Consider the following 19,481-nt stretch of genomic DNA (forward strand, 5'->3'; position numbering starts at 1 on the left):
AATCAAATTAACCAAATACTAAAATGCATGCTACTATTAAATTGATATACTTACAATTATTTAAACTTTATTTCAAAATAAATGAAACACTTAATTCTCATTTAATTTTCCAATTATTTCTTTAGTAATTTATTTATATCCTACTGCCCCCTTTGTATCACCTTTATTTTTAAGAGTCTAACTTTGTGATTGAGTTACAAGACAAAAGTAGCTAGCTAACAAGTAATGGAAGCTTACACCCAACAGTTGTGGTTAGCATGTTGCTAACTGCATGATTATCATATACAGGTGGTAGAAAATTCTACTAATTCTAATATTTACCTTTATGCTACAGTCCAACATATATTAGATTTATTCTATTTATTTATTCTCATATTTATATTTTCGTTTGCTGAAAGTAATGAATAAAATCATTATTTTATGGCTATAGTGTAATTATGTCTGAGAATGTGAGAGTGAGATAATTAAGACATGTCATCGCTATAGTGTAATAAAGCATGAGAATGAGATAATTAAGTCATGGTTATAGTATAACAAGGCATAAGAATGAGATAATTAATATAATTTAGCCATGGCTATGAGCAATAAGGCATGGAATGAGACAATGAAGTTATGGCTATAGTGTAATAAGGCATGAAATGAGATGATTAAGATAAGTAATGACTATAGTGTAATAAAGAGATGGCAATAGTGTGATAAAGCATAAAAATGAGATAATTAGGATAAGTCATGGCTATAATGTAATAAGGCATGTGAATGAGATAATTAATATAATTGAGTCATGGCTATGTGCAATAAGGCATGGAATTAAATAATTAAGATAAGTAATGACTATAGTGTAATAAAGCATAAGAATGAGATAATTAGGATAAGTAATGACTATAGTGTAATAAAGCATAAGAATGAGATAATTAGGATAAGTCATGGCTATAGTGTAATAAAGCATAAGAATGAGATAATTAGGATAAGTCATGGCTACGGTGTAATAAGGCATGAGAAGGAGACAATTAAGGTCATTATTTTAAACCCCTCTGGTGAGCAAGCAAGGCAAAAAAGAACCCATCCTCCTCTGGTCATAACCATTTACAGGTTATTGATAAAAAGTGCCACCACGTAAGTTGTTCTTCTGCTTAGTAGTCATAGCAGTGGTGGTAAGAGGAATGAAAATACCTATAATTGAAAGCAATGTCTATACACTGCAAGTGAAGAAAGCCCAGGTAACTACTACATATTAACCTCCCACCACACAAACGTTCTGCATTGCAAAAATAGTTTATTCTTCATTATATGCGGTAAACAATTCTCATACACTGTAAGGTCAGCATGTGCAAAGCAAGCAGAAGCTTTTCAAATACAAAACAAAAGCAAAACAACAGCAACATCATCATAAAGCAACAATGGTTTCAACTGTCTTTACTCTGGAGTCTTGAATGAGGCTTTCTTCCATGATACTGAGTAAAGGTGTTGGGTGGTATACTACAGCTACTAATGAAAGACTGTTAAAGATGTGTTGCCATGTAGTGAAATGCTGCCACAGTATCTCATGCTCATGTTTAGTTAATAGGCTGAGCAAATAAGCTTAAGGGCATCTAGAGGCAATCATAGCAGGCAGGGTTTAAAAGACCTTGAATAAACCCAATAAAGCAGGGGGGGAAATCATCCCATAGCTCAGATAGCATTGCTAACATTAGGCCTGATATCAGCTGAGGAAAGTGCTTAATGCGTAATAGCTGCACAAAGATCTCACACAAGTGTGTGTGCATGTGTGTGTGTGTGGTGTAGTATAAATGACTGTGTGTGTTTGTTTATGAGCACAAGAGCATATGAGTGTGTATAATAGGGCTGCACAATATACCTGTAGTGTTGCATAGTATATGTGTATTTATTCAAATGAGCCCTCTAACCAGTCAATCACAGTATTGATTAGTAAGTGATTAAATAAAATATGTAATATGATATTCTCTCCATATTGTGAAGCCCCACTGTGTAAGTATACAAGTGTCTGATTTATTCTTTCTCTCTCTCTCTCTTTCTCTCTCTCTTTCTGTCTCTGTCTTTCTCTGTGTGTCTCTCCCAGTCCTTCTCTCCTTATGTTTAAGGGGTTTTCACATCCTTCTCCCCTGAAACAGAAGGAGAAGAGGAGCTGAGTTAGAGTTTGTCTCAATACTCAAACACCTCCACCCAAAGCGCTTCCTCTGCTACAGTGGCTCTCAGGCCCAGTTACAGGGGAAGAAAGCCGTCAGATAGCGCCCTGCTGTTGGCATTCAGAATGCAGTAACATTACAGGAGGTGGTGCACATGCTATGGACTACAAAGTCTGTTGTGCAGATGAAGGGCATCCAGCCATGGGTTTTGCAGTTTATACGCATTCACAATTTTAATATGACCCGTTCTGGAGCCCATTTGACATCTCTTCATAATAAAAAGAATGCATGGTAATGACTTAGTAAGGCTTAAAAACAAGTAGGAATGAGATAATTAAAACAATTAAGTCACAGCCTTGATTTAGCAAGGGAGCAAAATGAGATAACTAAGTCATGGCTATAGTGTAATAAGGCATGGAAATGAGATAATTACATCATGGCTATTGTGTAATAAAGCAAGAGAATGAGATAATTAAGTCACAACCACAACTTAGTAAGGTGTGAGAATGAGATAATTTGGTCATGATGATTAAGTGGTGACTCTGATGCAGGAAAACATGTCAACAAGATAATTAGGTCATAATAATTAAGTGGTGGTCATGACTTAGTGAGCCATGACAAATGAGATAATTAAGTCATGCCATTAAGTGGCAGCCATGATTTAGTTAGACATGACAATATAATTAAGTTGTAATTAAGAGGCAGGGATGACTTAGCAAGATGTGACTATGATATAATTAAGTCATGATAATTAAGTGGTGGCCATGATTTAGTAAGATGCAACAAAGAGATAATTAAGTTATGATAATCAAGTAGTGACTCAAACATACCAACCAGATAATTAAGTCATGATAATTAAGTGGTGGCCATGATTTAGTAAGACAACTCAATGAGATAATTGAGTTGTGATAATAAAGTGGTGGTCACGACTGGGTAGGGCTTGAGAATGAGATAATTAAATTGTGACCATTTGATGATCAAAGTTTCTGTTCCTATGTCCTTAGTAAATTGTTGGCCATGCATTTTTTATTAGGAAGGAATGTCACCAGCATGGCTCTGTCCTTACCAGATAATTTACTATTAAACTGCATTCACAACTACTATGCATATGTGCTCACAAAAATTCCAGGTTTGCTGTGATTTTTAATGCATTGCCAAATATTTTCCTATGGTGAAATTAATGATGATTTCAAACCTTTTGAACAAAACCAGCAGATTGCATAGGTCTGCATCTATTTTAGCTTTCTTTTCCATGCTATCTCAGGTGGTACAGATATCAGAAATGCCGGGCCATTATTAAATTAAATGCCGGGCCAAAATTGATGCTAAGAGCCACTGCCCTGACTTTAGCTTGATTAGCCTAGGGCACTTACAGCAGAAATCCAGAATCCAGTGTTTCTTGTAAGATACAATGCAGACTTGCTTAGTATATATTGTAAAACTCTGGCTTAGTGGTGAGAGGTCATTATTGATGCCATAACTAGCTACTCAATTGAGTAATTGACAAATTCTCAGTCAATTTCATGCCTTGACAGATTCAGATGATATTACGACCAGAAAAGCGGTGGGGTTGAGATGACCTTAATTGTTAGTGACTTAAATTTACAAAGTTCTTTAGAACATACTGTGTGAAAATATGATGAAAAAAAAAATTACTTACTGCTCTGAACGGCATCCGAGGTGTCCTGTGAAGAGAGATTAAGCCATTACAACAAATTAGGATTTTTACATACTGTAGAATTGTCTTGCTTTTCTGTCGGCATATGATTTTGCTTGTTATAAGCTGTATTTCATGAGATCTGCCAACAGAATACGATCGTTTCACTAAAGTATCTAAAAAATGTTGATATAATATTATAATGTTCTTCTATCAATCTCTTCATTACAAATATTAGATGTATTTACTTGTCAAATATAATTTCTTTCATTCTGAGGCAAGATAACAGGGTTGTAAATAGCTTTTTAATGCATAAAATAGCTTAAAATACTCAATAAATGCCTTTCCATTACCTGTGAAACTACAGTTCTTGAATATGCTGCAAAAAAACATAAATAATGTAAGCGTAGCTAGTGAACTACTCTGAAATATAGATTTATAGATTATATTATAGATTTTTCCCATTTTGAGGTGATTTTAAGAAAATTCGAACTTTTTTTTTCAATTTAAAGGTTGTGACCTCAGCCTGGGGATCAGATGAGTTACATGACTGGAAAATCCAACAAGTCTCAGAAGCACACACAGAGCTTGCTGTGATGCAACCAAAAGTGTCTAAATTTACACATAGGCCCACATAAACAAACCCCAGCACTTAACTGACCGGCCCACGGGCTTAAAGGGTCATAACAGTCCGTCTCTCTAAGAGTTTACCTTACATTGAGTTCTAGGGATCGTGCTTGGCACCACAGTCTCTGAACTCTCTCTACCTGCTCTGTGTGAGAGCTGAGCTTGTTAACATGGCTGAACACCTGTCACCTGCCACACCTGCCACACCATGATCAGGTGTGGGGGTGGGGGAGTGTCCTGTCCTCCTGTCTTATTTCATTGGGGGATTATGCCACTTTATGTTAATCTAATGATGTAAAATGTCTAGATATAAAATATGTGATCTCAAAATGACAAATATTAGATATTTAGACTACATTTAACAAAATGTCCACTTGCCAAGATGCAAATGGCACTAGGCATTTTAGAAGAAATGGTTTATTCTGATAGAATGCCTAAGCGTACACTGTGTATGCAGGAGGTGTATCAAGAGAAGCAGTTTTATTCCCTTACCTCTTTTGATTTCAGAACAGGCTGTGGCACAATGCGGCTGAGTCCCTGCACAATCCAGCCAACCATGCTTTAAAAAACAAGAAAATAAATGCTGATTTATGGATGGAAGTGCAGTTTAGCATTATACAGCCTGTACCCTGCAAGCCTACGGTAACGAATGCGCAAACAGTGGACGGGGCTAAGCAGATGTTTTTATAACTCCATAACGATGAGACTACAGCAGTAAGCGGTATGCTGGTGAGCAGAAGCAGAAGTAAAAGGCTGTAAGGTGCTGACTGCCTGTGCCATCTGATTAATAATGCGTACAAATAGCATTGTTGTCTCTGACAGCAGCAGAGCAATGCCCTAGAGTAACTTAGACTACTAGAGCCAGACTACTACCTACTTGGTCTCCCCGTCCACGCTGGAATGCCGTCAACACACACAAACACAGTCAATGCTTTATAGTGGAGAGTGTTTTCCAGAACATGTGTCAGACAGGCAGGTGTGACTGGACTTACTTTGTGCCCCCTTTGGCCCCCTCTTCTGCTTTGGTTGGATCCACAGGTGAGGGTGCAGGAGCTAAACACAGCAAACGAAAGGCAACTGATGACATTTTGAAATAAAATAATCAATTTTAATAATGTTTATAAAGTATGTGCTCGTTTTGTTTATCCCTAACATTGATCTGCTGCCAATGAGTGCATAGAGTGCAAAGAGTGCATATATTAAACAGAAAGTGATCAATCAGTTCTCAAAGTTGATGTGGTCTCCAAAACGGCAGGTCTTGTGGGATGTTCCCGGTATGAAGTGGTCAGTACCTACCAAAAGTGCTGCAAGGAAGGACAACCTGTGAACCAATGACAGGGTCTAATGCTCATGGAGGCCCCACCCTACAACTTCCAGGCCTTAAAGGATCTGTTGCTAACGTCTTGTTGCCAAATACTACAGGACACCTTCAGTTCATGCCTTGATGGGTCAGAGCTGTTTTGCCGACACGAGGTGGGGGGCTACTTAATGGTGTTCAGGTGTGCATACCGGATACTGGTGGTGTAGTTTGTTCTGGAGCAGGGATTTCCTTCTTAATATGTTCTGGGGTATGCACTGGAGAAGGCTGTGGCACAACCTTCTCAAAACCTTGCTTTAGCCAGTCCATCACCCTGAGTCATAGAGAGAGAGAGAGAGAGAGAGAGAGAGAGAGAGAGTTATATTGTTTAGTATTGTTTCTCTTTAAAGCTTCTAGGCACAACGATGATTCCTTTAGTCAAGCAAGCATCACATTCAACACTCTCTCTAAGGAGAAACTATGCCTATGCCTTTTGCACAGATCAGATTTAGCCATCTTAATGGTTTACAGTCATAAAAAGTGAGCTGTATCTCATGTAACATCAAAAAAAAAACCCTCTCCATAATTGTTGATTTCCACACTGCTGGTGCTGGCTGATCATGACAGCACTAAGTGTATGCGTACAGACAAAAAGACCTACGAAATACGATCTGACCATTCACATTCTTGTCACATGCTCACAAATTGGATACATATCCGATCTAGAATCACATATGTGACTCAAATCGGACTTGAGAAGATTGGATTTGCCATGTCCGCACAGCCCTGAAAAAATCAGATCTGTGTCAAATCTGATTTGACTCACTTCAGCCTGGTCATTTACATTTACATTTCTGGCATTTAGCAGACGCTCTTATCCAGAGCGACTTACAAAAGTGCTTTGCTATTTACTCAAGAAAAACCTCAGCTAGTTAGAATAGACTAATAATTCAAAGATACCTCTAAGCTTTAGACACTACTAAGCACAAGACAATAAGGTGACCATAGTACTCTATTCGTCCAAGTACTCTCGGAAGAGGAAGGTCTTCAGTCTGCGTTTGAAGACAGCGAGCGACTCGGCCGTTTAGACACCCAGGGGAAGCTCGTTCCACCACTTTGGTGCCAGGACAGAGAAAAGCCTGGATGCTTGTCTTCCGTGGATCTTAAAGGATGGTGGGTCGAGCCGAGCCGCACTTGAAGCTCGAAGGGCTCTTGGTGCAGATTAGCTTTTGACCATTGCCATCAAGTATGGAGGGCTGGTCCATTCTGGGCTTTGTAGGCTAGCATAAGGGTTTTGAATCTGATGTGGGCAGCTACAGGAAGCCAGTGAAGAGAACGCAGCAGTGGAGTTACATGGCTGAATTTAGGAACGTTGAAGACGACCCGTGTCGCTGCATTCTGGATAAGTTGCAGGGGTCTACAGGTGCGCAAAGGGAAGACCAGCCAGAAGAGAGTTGCAGTTGTCAAGTCTTGAAGTGACGAGAGACTGAACAAGCTCCTGGGTGGTCTCTCTAGAGAGGAAGGGTCGAATTCTCGGAATGTTGTACAGGAGAAATCTGCATGACCGAGTTACGTTTGCGACATGACTTGAGAGCGATAACTGATCTTTTATGACTACACCAAGGCTTCTTGGTGTCATGTGAACCTAGTCAACCTTGGTCATGTGAACCTAGCCTAAGAGTTTCAAGCAGTTCCCATGACTGCCTAACATTTATTACTTTGTCACTGAGAACCTCATTGAAAGATTAAACATGGAATGTAAAGCTAGGAGTGGCACAACACCATTTTTTAATGTTCAAAACCAATACTGGAACCTTGAGTATCTGCCGATACCAACAGCAATCCGATACCATCTTATTCCCTTAGACCCCTTAGGCCAATTTTGCATGATTCTTTAATAGTTTGACATAATTATTTGCCTACAAATTTCAAAGAATTTATAAGAGACACTTACTGCCATGTTTTTTTTTTCAGATGATTCTGAGATGTAAATATTACCAGAACTGGTATATTTGTACAAATCAGAGCTGCAACTATAGGACAAGTGAGATGAAACTTAATATGTTTTAAATGTGTGCTGTACCTCGGAGTTAAGGTCTTGTCACCTGTATCAGGTTCTTCATCAGATACTACCTCCACCACAGGGATTTGAGGGAGAGGCTCAGCATCTAGGTGGAGAGAACAACATTATATTACAAACCCCTTTCTTGTAGCTTCACCTTGTTGGTGTACAGTTGGAGACTGTAGCCCAAATGCTGCACTGCTTGTGTTAGCCACCCTCTAGCCGCCTAGTGGTTCCCAATCCAGGTCCTGGAGAAGCACATGCCCTGCACATAATAGTGGTCATACCTGCTCTAATACACTACCTGCAACTCAGGAAGTGCTAGTTAATTAGCTGATTAGCTGAATCAGGTGTGCTGGGAGCAGGGTCAACTCTAAAATGTGCAAGGCAGGAGGTCATCCAGGACCAGGGTTGGGAGCCACTGCTCTACACCTTCATCAGTGGTCAGTTTTTTTTTTTTTTATCTTTGAATGGTGGACCAACTCTCAACCTAGTAGTGACACCAGCACTTAAATACTATCTGGTCAACAGTAGCCATGTACCAATACTCCTATAATGGAGGTGGAGCTCAATAAGTGGCCAATGTCTGGAAGTACAAGGTTTATGTTTCTACGGCTACAAGCAATAACTGATTATGGAAGAAATGTTGTCTTATAGGGGACAAGGTGGCATTAAAGAACATATATGGGCTGTTTAGACCTTGCTTCTTCTCTAATAGTTGGTTAAACGTTCTTTTGGCCTAATAATAATAGCTTTCCTGAGAGTGTTTATGCCCATTTTAGTCCATTCCTCCATAGACCTTGTGCTTTGCTTCCAAGCAGAATACAAAACTGACCCTCCCACAATCCAGGATGACCACTGTAGAGTACATAGGCCAAACCTGAAGTCTGTGGGTGACCACAGGGTGAATCCCAGTTTCTAAAATGGACAGAAGACTGTCCATCAAGAGAGCATTGTACCTAACACTGGTGTACCTAACACGCTGTTATGCTGTGCAAATGACCACCAGCCTTTACTGTAGCTTAGAAGTAAATTAGAAGCTTCTTCATTTAATGCAGACATCAATAGACCAGACATACCTGCAAGATCTTTAACATCATGCACCTGTGGGGTAAAAAGAACAAGTCAGCAAGACCTCTTTATAGTGCAGAATGGTGGATCTTCTTGAAAGCTTTTAGGACATTTGGGAGCTTCTGTGCCCTCAACATATCTCTCAACAATGTTTAGTCATAATTATAAAAAAGGCTCAAGCCATAACAATGACAAATGCCATGCTATGCTTCACCACTCTCCTATGCTTGTTAGAGTGTGAGGGCTGCTCTACAGAAGATAGTTTAGGCACGTTTAATATAGGAAACCCTCACTTAACCCACAAATACCATGTCATTTAACTGCAGTTAACCATCCTTTGAGGGATGCTCACTTTCAGGGTTTGTTTGTGCTCTGATGATAGGGCAGATGTGCCTAAAGCTCATCCAAAGCAGTCTTGATGAGGGTGTGCTCTCAGTAATCAACACTTAGCAGGACCAGCAGGATGTTCAGGACTGACATATAAGGGCAGACCTTCACACTCGCAAATGAATCTGCCCTAGAAGGACTTCTAGAGGTGAAAATCAGCTTGAGATGTTTACACTACCTTTGGAGAGACTCCACAAGCCCTCTGTAATTCACACCTCAATATCATAGTCAGAGATCGCTACAGGCTGATCAGTGACAACACACCCCACCAGAGACTCAAGCTAGCCAGATAAGATGCCTGCCTGGGCCAGTTCAGCTCAGTGAGATCCACTAAGACTGTGATGTTTCTGTAATGTAAGTTAATTGGCTTCACATTAAAGTAATAATTTAGGGAAAATCCTTCCTCTCGTTAGCCCAGATGCAGTCAGTCAGCCAAGACATGTTTGGGTCTTTAGGCATCCGTCCATTTTGTCTTTATTCTGAGAAAAAGTGGTCTGGCTTCGGGCCTCATCAGTTTGATGCTGTCAGATCCAAGTTTCTTGAGTTCTCCACACTTAGCAAAGTAGTCTTAAAATGCTTAAAGTAAGAAGTTTTGTTTGGGTTTGTGGGCTTATTTGGTCAAAAATCCATTTGTTTGTGTTCTTTGCCATCCAAGGTGGTCAAAAATTCAAAGGCAACAATATTGATTGTCACGCTGTTTTATCGTCCAGCTTTCACATTCATAAAGTACCGCAAAAAGGATCTCAGCCCTGACAGTTCTGAGGTTTGTTTGGTGAGACAAGTCATTATATTTGAAGCTCTTTTCTAGCTCATTCATCCTGGCTCTGCTGAGAGCTGATCTGTGTTGTATTTCTTGGCTGCAAGCAGTAGCTGTCCAACACGTCTTCCCTATCTTCACCCTCATTGGTAAAGTTAGTGGTCTTTCCAGCTGTCATCGCTTTTGTCTTCATATCCTTGATCATTTCTTCATATTTATTTCAGACACTGAACATGTGTTGGCTGATTTTTGCTCAAATGCTCACTTTAGGTGTTATATGTTTTTGAAGGCCTCTCAGTGTAAAGGGTTTCATTTGGAGTGGATCTCCTGGACTTGGGATAGCATCAGCGCTTAGCATTTTTCACTGCTAGCATGTTTTGCTGATGATGTACTTACTACAACAGGCTCCACCTTTACCTCCGGTACCGGCTGTGGAACCTGAACAGAAATGCCATCAAAAACTAAACAACACAACATTGCCTGCCCATTTGAAAAGAATCAGGTGAGCTGGTGGGAGAATGTAGTGTTAGGAGTCTTGCCCAAGGACTCTTATTGGTGTAGTGTAATAAAGTGGTTTGCCTGACCAGGGCATCAAACCCTGATCTGCCACGCAGAAGCGGTGTTGTTACCTACTACATTTTACATATCTGATACAATAGATACTGTATAACTCTATAGCACATTACTATTCACCAAATACTTACACATCTACCATCTAATAGAAAAACAGTCTGTCTGATTTACAACACAAATACTTCATTATTAGGGATGCACAATTATATTGGAATAATATAAATATTGTCAGTAGGATTTTTCAAAACCATGTTTGATGATTTATTGATTAAACTCTAGAAGAGAATAATGCTTAGACGACGCTGCACTAATATATCTGTATTTTTAATTATTTTACTGTATCTAGAACAAAATTTGTTTGGAAATCATGGATTGATGGATGGATGGATGGTTGGATGGATAGACAGATGGATAGATAAATAGAGAGATACAATATGCAATATAAAATGTGTAAAATATAAAAAAAATAAAATCTGAGGTATTGCACTGAGAAACACTGCTCATTGCTGAATTGTACTGGTTCAATATACTTTTTTAAATGTATATTTTATTTTTTTTAAATATCAATTTGTCTATTTACTATATATATATATATATATATATATATATATATATATATATAGAGAGAGAGAGAGAGAGAGAGAGAGAGAGAGAGAGAGTAAATGGACAAATTGATTAAATAACATTTTGATTATTGATATATATTTACTGTATAATTATTTTATCAATTTGTCTATTTAGTATATATATATATATATATATATATATATAGAGAGAGAGAGAGAGAGAGAGAGAGAGAGAGAGTAAATGGAAAAATTGATTAAATAACATTTTAATTATTGATATATATTTACTGTATGATTATCTTATTTGTTTGTAAATATTTTATTTATTTGTATTCTATTTACTATATATATATATACATATATATATATATATATATATATATATATATATATATAGCAGCATTTCGTTCTTTTAATCTTAATTAGAACTGTATATAAGTAGGGTTTTGTTCCTCTATCTATCTATTAATAATGTAGATAATAATTATGATTAAAAATGAAATGTAAGATATACATAGCATAAATAGATCCGGAAACTACCCCATTTTTAGGTAAAACCACTATTTTGCTACTCTGACCATACCTCTGTGACCTCCTGTGATTCTGTCTGCTGTTTGTACTTGTCATCAGGCTGTGGAACCACTTTGCCTAAACCCTGCACAATCCAGCCCATCATGCCAGTCCTGGAAAAAAAAGAAAGAACAGCTCAGTCAGGCAGTGTGTTAGCAGTGTAGTGCTCTATGTGAACACTAGGAGGCAGCAGCAGACTGGCAAAGCGACTCTGTGGCAGGCAAGCGAAGATCTATGTGTCAGTGTATTCCAGATCCAGTCCTGCAGTTTTATTTTTTCTGCCCCAACACTGTGCTTCTCAACCTGCCCATGGGTCTACACCATACATCCCTATCCCAAACGCTTGTAGACACCTGCTTCTCTAGTTTAAGGGCAGCTATCTTCTCTATTTTTGTACTGATGAAATCAAGGGTATTAATACAGAAAGGCTTTCCTCAAAGTGTTGGAACATTGCAGTGAGGATTTGATTGCATTCGGTCACAAGAGCATTAGTGAGGTCAGGCACTGATGTCGGATGATTGGTTCGGCCACTCCAACTCATGTTAAATGTATTGGATGGAGCTCCATTACTCCAGAGATTGCTGTTCTACTGCTCCACAGCCCAATACTGAGGGGCTTTCTACTCCCAATAGCATACACTTAGCACATGCTACTCCCGAGCAGTGCTTTTCCATGGAGATTGTACAAGATATGTGTACATACGTGTGTGTGTGTGTGTGGATCCTTTTGGAAATGTCTTTACCATAAACTCTCTCACAATAGTGATATCACTGTGAAAGTGAAGTGGGTCTCTAACTCTACATGTTTCTGATTGCACATCGAGAAGAAGCCTATATATTGGGACGGCCATTGCTAGGGGACTAACTACTAGCTATCTTATATGCTTATGTGTAAGCTTAAAAAAGGCTAATTAACTTTCAGATATTTGCTTGTGTTCCCATATTTGTAGTTTATGGTCAGCTTGTGGCTAAAGAAGGTTAAGAACCACTGCACTACAGGACTGGAGCTGGGGGAACACCGGCCTATGCATTACCATCAACAAACTGAGATCAGGGCTTTGTTCAGCATGACCTGAAATGTCTCCAAGTGAGTTTGTGTTTATCTAAAAGCTTCTTCTCAAAGAGTTTTGGTTGGAATACTAGCTAGCAAACATGCTAACTGAGCCCTATTAGCACTAGAGATGGGTATAGTGACACGTTCAATTTCCAAGTACATCTAAATGAATCTGCACTTATTTTTAAATGATGATGATTTGAATTACACTTGAGAAGAATCGAATTTTCCCCATTTCCTTTGCTGGGTTTCGTTTCCTTCTGTTTGGTTGGTTCAACTCTTGGACCACTTTATCATTGCTCATACCTCTATAGTGTAGAGTTTTATTATTTTATTCTGGATCAAAAGGATCCAAAAAAGGGGACAAAAAAGCTCTAGTGGAGCCTAGTGGTCTTCAGTTCCCTAGTGGACTAAGTACTAGCCATACCAATACTAGCAAATGTATTTACTTAAAAATATTGTAATATTTTATATATTTTATGTATGTTTTTATATATTCTGGACTGCCATCAAACACCAAGTACACTTTGATCACACAATTATAATAGTAACAATATAATTGTTTATATAAAACATTACTATGAAGTATACGTTTAGTTAAAATACATCTTAAATATCATACTTTTGTAGATTTTTGCAAGTGTATTAAAACAAGTACTGTAGTAAGTCACTTAAAGCACGCTTGAAATGTAAAATACAATTCTAGAAGTATATCTGCAACATACTACAAGGAATGGTACAGTATATGTGCATGTTTTATAGTACATTTCTAATTCACTTAGTGTATGATAAAGATGAGTTGTAAAAATGTCTATTATAATGACTGTAATAAAGTTACTTATACTTTATTAAAATATACTTATTATACTTATTAAAAGAGTTTTGTTTTATGTTCATGTTTATGTTTAGTTAAATATAGATTTAAATACATAAGAATGCAGAAGTGTGTTTAAAGTCTACCTGAGTATATTTAATAGAGATCCATTTCTCACAGCTAAGCACACTAAACACTAAATTAGGCCTTTGTGCTATTTTTGTAGAATTAAAGTATAACATGTACAGAAATATCTGTTCCATTTAGCTCTCTTTAAGGGCATTGCTCATTAGTGTGGCTACAAGTTCACATTAGTGCACAGCAGCATAATAACGTTCAGTGTACTTCAGAGTATATTTCTAGTTCCACTGCAATTCTAGGCACATAAAAATCAACCTGAAACCATGACCTGAAACCTTTTTACCATGCTATACTCTCTAATCTAACAGACAAAATATTTTATTCACATTATTTTTCATCTACATGTGATGACCTCTAAAACATGGCCATGCGCCACTAGGAAAATCACAGGGAAAACAACTCCAACAACCTCATTCATTGAGAGAAAACGCCAGGCTGGCTCAGAGACCCTGCCTAATACGTCACAGCGGCATGCCCACTTATGATGCCTACTTCATGTCGACTTTCATGAAGTCTTTGCTCTATTAGCTGCAAGTCATTTTAACGAGGCTACACAACATTAGCTAGCTTGCTTTGCATAAGCGATTAGCCATGTGGTTACTCACTCTTCACCCGCTTTACTGCAATCCATGATGATGAAGGGAACAAATGTATGACAAGGGGAAGTCAAACACATTATAGAAGTACATAAACACACACACATTCAAACACACACACTCAGGACTTAAGGGGCCCATATCATGGAAATCCAAATTTCACCAGCTGTTCCAAACAGCCCACTGTGAAAATAGTCTGGATATGAACTTTTTCTTAATCTGAGATTGTTGTGAAATGATAAGATTAATTCACATATTTCCAACTTAATTTTTGCTTGTTTTAAGTGATTATATCTACTTAAAGGGGCTAAATCAAGAACAAACAGCTAATTTTTGTTCAAGAAATATAGCTGAAACAAGCTGAAGCCACCAGTAGAAAAAAGACACCCTCAGTTGTACAAATATAGAAATATGAATATGTTGAATAATCCTATAATAGTTTTTCCACAATCTAAAAATGAGAAATATCCAATATTTCAACTAAATCAAACGGTTTTATTTAAACTAAATAAAGCAACAAATGTTATTGCTACTGTATCATTTTTTGCAGAGATAAGGACAGCTTATTAAAATGGTTATGTAAAATGAAATATGACTGTCTGACTTTTTGATGTCTAAAATAAGAAGTGCTGCAAGTAGAGCTCAGGAAAACAATACATCACAAAAATATAAGAAACAAGGTAGAATATGGGCCCTTTAATTGCAATCCTAGGCCTTTTGTACAATTGTACCTGTTGCTTACTGCGTTTTCCTCCTGATAAAGAATGTGTGAGAGAAAGAGAAAGAGAGATAACGAGGATGAATTAGAATATTAGAATGATTGCTTAATGTGTTTGTTAGAGGAGATGAGTAATGCATCCAATATATCCTGCTAATACAAGAATACCTAACATGATTAAAGAACAAGTGCTCTGTCTGCTCAGTTATGCTTTTTAAATTGCCAGTGTTATTGATATCACAATATGTAGGAAGATTCACGCCTCATTATGCACCTTGACCTCAGAGTTTGCTCTGCCCAGTTTAGGGGTGGCCACAGGCTGGGGGAGGGCGCTGGTAAAGCCATGAGACAGCCAGGTCAACACCCCAGTACTGCAGAGAGGAGAGGGGGGTGAGAAAGGAGGGGGAACAGTATATCATATGTTAATCATTCTTGTGATAAAGAGACAATGTTTAAATGAGCTCTCCAACTAATGACATCATTTTTTACATTTTTATCCTGTTTGTTGTGACCAATCTCAAATGTTCCAGAAGACGTTTCTGCACTCATAAGTTCAGACATGAACATAACCCAAACAAAGAAAGTTAGAGGATAAGGAGATGTTAGGAGGACCTACCAGACCAAGCCAGTCAATAAGCATGACCAAGCTTGTGCACCAACATGACCAATTTTGCTAACCAGCTTGACTAAGTTGATTGACCAGCATATCCAGTATGGACATATTTGTCCCCCAGTATGACCAGCTTGCCTAAACTACTCAACCAGTATGACCGGCTTGATAACCAGCTTGGTCAAGTTGGTCCTACTGGTGGACCAGCATGGTCATGTTGGTTATGCAAGTCAATCAACGTGGTCATGGCCATGTTGGTTTACCAGTAAGACCAGCTTGCCTAAACTACTCTACCAGTAAGACTGGCTTGACAACCAGCTTGGTCAAGTTGGTCATACTGGTGGAGCATCATGGTCTTGTTGGTTATGCTAGTCAATCAACTTTGTTATGACCATGCTGGTTCACCAGTATGACCAGCTTGCCTAAACTACTCAACCAGTATGACCAGCGTGACAACCAGCTTGGTCAAGTTGGTCATACTGGTGGACCAGCATGGTCATGTTGGTTATGCAAGTCAGTCAACTTGGTCATGACCATGCTGGTTTACCAGTATGAACAGCTTGCCTAAACTACTCAACCAGTATGACCAGCGTGACAACCAGCTTGGTCAAGTTGGTCATACTGGTGGACCATCATGGTCATCATGGTTATGCTAGTCAATCAACTTGGTCATGACCATGCTGGTCCACCAGTAAGACCAGCTTGCCTAAACTACTCTACCAGTAAGACTGGCTTGACAACCAGCTTGGTCAAGTTGGTCATACTGGTGGACCAGCATGGTCATGACCAAGTTAATTGACTAGCATAACCATCATGACCATGCTGGTTCACAAATACGACCAGCTTGCCTAAAGTACTCAACTTGGTCAAGTTGGTCATACTGGTGGACCAGCATGGTCATGATGGTTATGCTAGTCAATCAACTTGGTCATGACCATGCTGGTTTACCAGTATGAACAGCTTGCCTAAACTACTCAACCAGTATGACCAGCATGACAACCAGCTTGGTCAAGTTGGTCATACTGGTGGACCATCATGGTCATCATGGTTATGCTAGTCAATCAACTTGGTCATGACCATGCTGGATCACCAGTATGACCAGTCAACCAGTATGACCAGCTTTACAACCAGCTTGGTTGTAGCATTTTGAGTGAGCTGAGGGAGTTTTGTTGGGTATGTATGTATGTATTTACCAAGATCTAAGGCAAGTGTTAGTCTAAGACAAGTGTTAGTTAGCAATGTTAGCCTAGCATATCCCACAAACTTTAGAACTGCACCAGTGTTATTAGTCTAAAGGTTAAACATGTACCCTAAACAGGAGATTTTTCAAGGGCTCTTCAGTAAACTGAATCATTATACATTTTAAAGGACAGTTTGAAAGCTTAATCGGTTCTTTCCTATGATGGAGATCCTCTTTAATATGGTACTTTTAGGGCGTTTTTTACACTTAAGTGTAAAAGTAATGGTTTCTTTTGCATATGTGAACACGATAAACCACCTCCAGAGGAGCTCTCAGTTTGGTTAGTTTTTGGTTTGTTTTGCAGTCCGCTTGGCTCATGCACTGTGAAAACAAAGGTCCGATGCATGTTTTCTTTCATGGATAGAACCTACAGTTTTTACAGATTAGGACTTTGAGAAAAATAGCTGCATTTGGAATTGTGTGCTCTCAGGAAGAGGCCTTGGCACTCCTGGATATCTCGAAAGATTACATTGCCACATTAGACGTCAGCTCTCTGCAATACACAGAGTACTAACCCCACAGTCATCCTTGTTTAACATTAGTGGAGCTCTAAATGAGTTGTGGTGTGAGATTTTCATCAGAGGTCCTAAAGAGGACCAGAAAAAGACCTCAGTCCTTTTTAAAGTTCACTTACAGTGTGAACTCATGAAGCTCTGAGCTCATTTGCTGGTGGTTCCCTTTCAGGTCAGTTAAATTAAAAAGAATATATGTGAAAACACCCTGGTATGGTTCCATTATTGAGTCAAATAATACTGTGTCACGTTAGGGTTCAAGTGTATTGAGTTCTGTGTTATGCTGTGCAGTCCTAGATCATGGTGGTAAACAGAGCTAAGCTGTGTGAGTTGAGGCCGGTGGACTGTTGAGGAGTGCTTATCCTGCTAACCCCGATCATCCTGCCCATCCTGTCCAAATTCCTGGACCGACTGCAGAGTGGGTCAGTGTGACATCCAGAAAAAAGAAGTGGGGCAACAAACACACACTCAGACACACACACACAAAAACACACACACACACACAAACACAAGTACCTGTTTTCTTCAGAGATCTCATCCTCTTTGGGCTTGTCTGTGAAACAAAAAGAAAAGAGCCCTGACTAACAGTGCAATACTGGCATATTTATGGTGTTTATAATTATTAGTATTTTTAAGGAATGCATTGTGGCCTTTTTAGATAATACAGTATTATTTATTTATTTATGACTAACTGTCATGTTTGCAATCAGGCTGTAGAACGCAGAGTACGCCTACCTTGCTTTGAGGCTTCCTCATTGACAGACGCATTTGCTTCCTGAAAGAGTGTCAAAAACAACATGTGGTGAGACGTATCGCTCGGTTTGAGGGAACCAAAATAGCACCCTGTACAAGACTGACTGAAGCAGCTTTTCATAAGATAAAGATTCTCATTTTACATTTTTCAACTCGATTGTGTCTCCACTTAACCTTGTATCTCCATTTTTGCAGTTTTTGACAGCATGTGAATCTGGGGTCTTTAAGGTGCTGGCACTATGATCAGGGGATAGCTGGGGGTTTGAACCCCTTTGCCATCAGCAGCCAGTGTCTGAGAGAGAACAATTGGTGGGTTGATGGCACTTCCTCCCCACTAGGAGTGCTAGCTGTTGTATCGGAGCTGGGGAGTTGTATCTGGGTGAGCTGGCTACCTAGCGATGTTTGAAAAGAGGCGGTGGCTGACTTTCATTGCAAGTAAATAAATGGCCTTACAGTTTGGAAGGATAAATGGCAGTGCTGAGAATGATTCACCACCCAAATAATACCTGCTCAGTGGCGGCCTTGTGGGGTCCTGACCATTAAAGAACAGGGGAAAAGGAGGCTAACATAGTATGCAGAGAAACAGAGGGACTACAGTCTAGAATTATAGAACTACAAAGTGCTCAAATATGATCAGGTTAGCTGATATAATGGGATCATGATAATAGGATAATTTATATCACACAAGCCATGTATCTTCAAAAGAGCAATTTTAGTGGATAAGAGGATATATATATATATATATATATATATATATAATACGCACCGGAGCTGAATTGTTTTTCTCTTCTTCTTCTAGTTTTCCAGGTTTTTCAGGGGGCTGGGGAACGACTTTTACCACCCAGCTAAACATCCTGCTGTCAAAAGACACAACGACACAAAACACATCTATAAATACCAACCACACACATTCAGCTTAAACCCACACACACCTAACACAAGAAAATGTATGTCCGCTATATGTCAAAGCAGAATACTGTACAAACAGCAGCCGACCAGCCAATCATCACCCAAATCCTCATCTACAAACCAGTAAACCAGACAGTTTAGTGTAGATTCGAAAAAAGGGAGCTGGGGTTGTTAGCCATCAGACGCCTCATTGAAAGAAGAGGAGAAAGTTCTTCAGTGTGGGGTGGGCTTTTAACTTCACGTTAGTCTCTTTTCGTTAGGAGAAGATGAGGTGTAGTTTACTCGGATCAATTGAAAAGCATAAATTGGATGAGTGTCTGCAATCAAAGCCAATTAAAAGCGGTAGTGTCAGGGAAATAGTAGTGCCAGTAAAATCTGATCTCATCTGGTCACACTGGGGGCCCATTTTTCATGAGAAGCTTCA

General features: G+C 38.9%; 1 protein-coding gene across 1 annotated transcript in view; it reads right to left on the minus strand.

Annotated features, from left to right (window-relative positions):
• The window catches only part of cngb1a (cyclic nucleotide gated channel subunit beta 1a), a 48,067-nt gene extending 29,066 nt beyond the window's left edge, over window positions 1-19,001 (minus strand). Inside the window, 15 exon segments of the mRNA XM_072695413.1 lie at window positions 3,805-3,829; window positions 4,921-4,987; window positions 5,421-5,481; window positions 5,938-6,059; window positions 7,809-7,893; window positions 8,867-8,924; window positions 9,488-9,490; window positions 10,399-10,440; window positions 11,725-11,824; window positions 14,325-14,339; window positions 15,047-15,069; window positions 15,308-15,404; window positions 17,912-17,948; window positions 18,131-18,170; window positions 18,915-19,001. Of these exon segments, the coding sequence (XP_072551514.1) occupies window positions 3,805-3,829; window positions 4,921-4,987; window positions 5,421-5,481; window positions 5,938-6,059; window positions 7,809-7,893; window positions 8,867-8,924; window positions 9,488-9,490; window positions 10,399-10,440; window positions 11,725-11,824; window positions 14,325-14,339; window positions 15,047-15,069; window positions 15,308-15,404; window positions 17,912-17,948; window positions 18,131-18,170; window positions 18,915-19,001 (862 nt within the window).
• Between the last annotated feature and the right edge of the window lie 480 nt (window positions 19,002-19,481).

The sequence above is a fragment of the Salminus brasiliensis genome, chromosome 13, assembly GCF_030463535.1.
Source record: "Salminus brasiliensis chromosome 13, fSalBra1.hap2, whole genome shotgun sequence".
Lineage (NCBI taxonomy): Eukaryota > Metazoa > Chordata > Actinopteri > Characiformes > Bryconidae > Salminus > Salminus brasiliensis.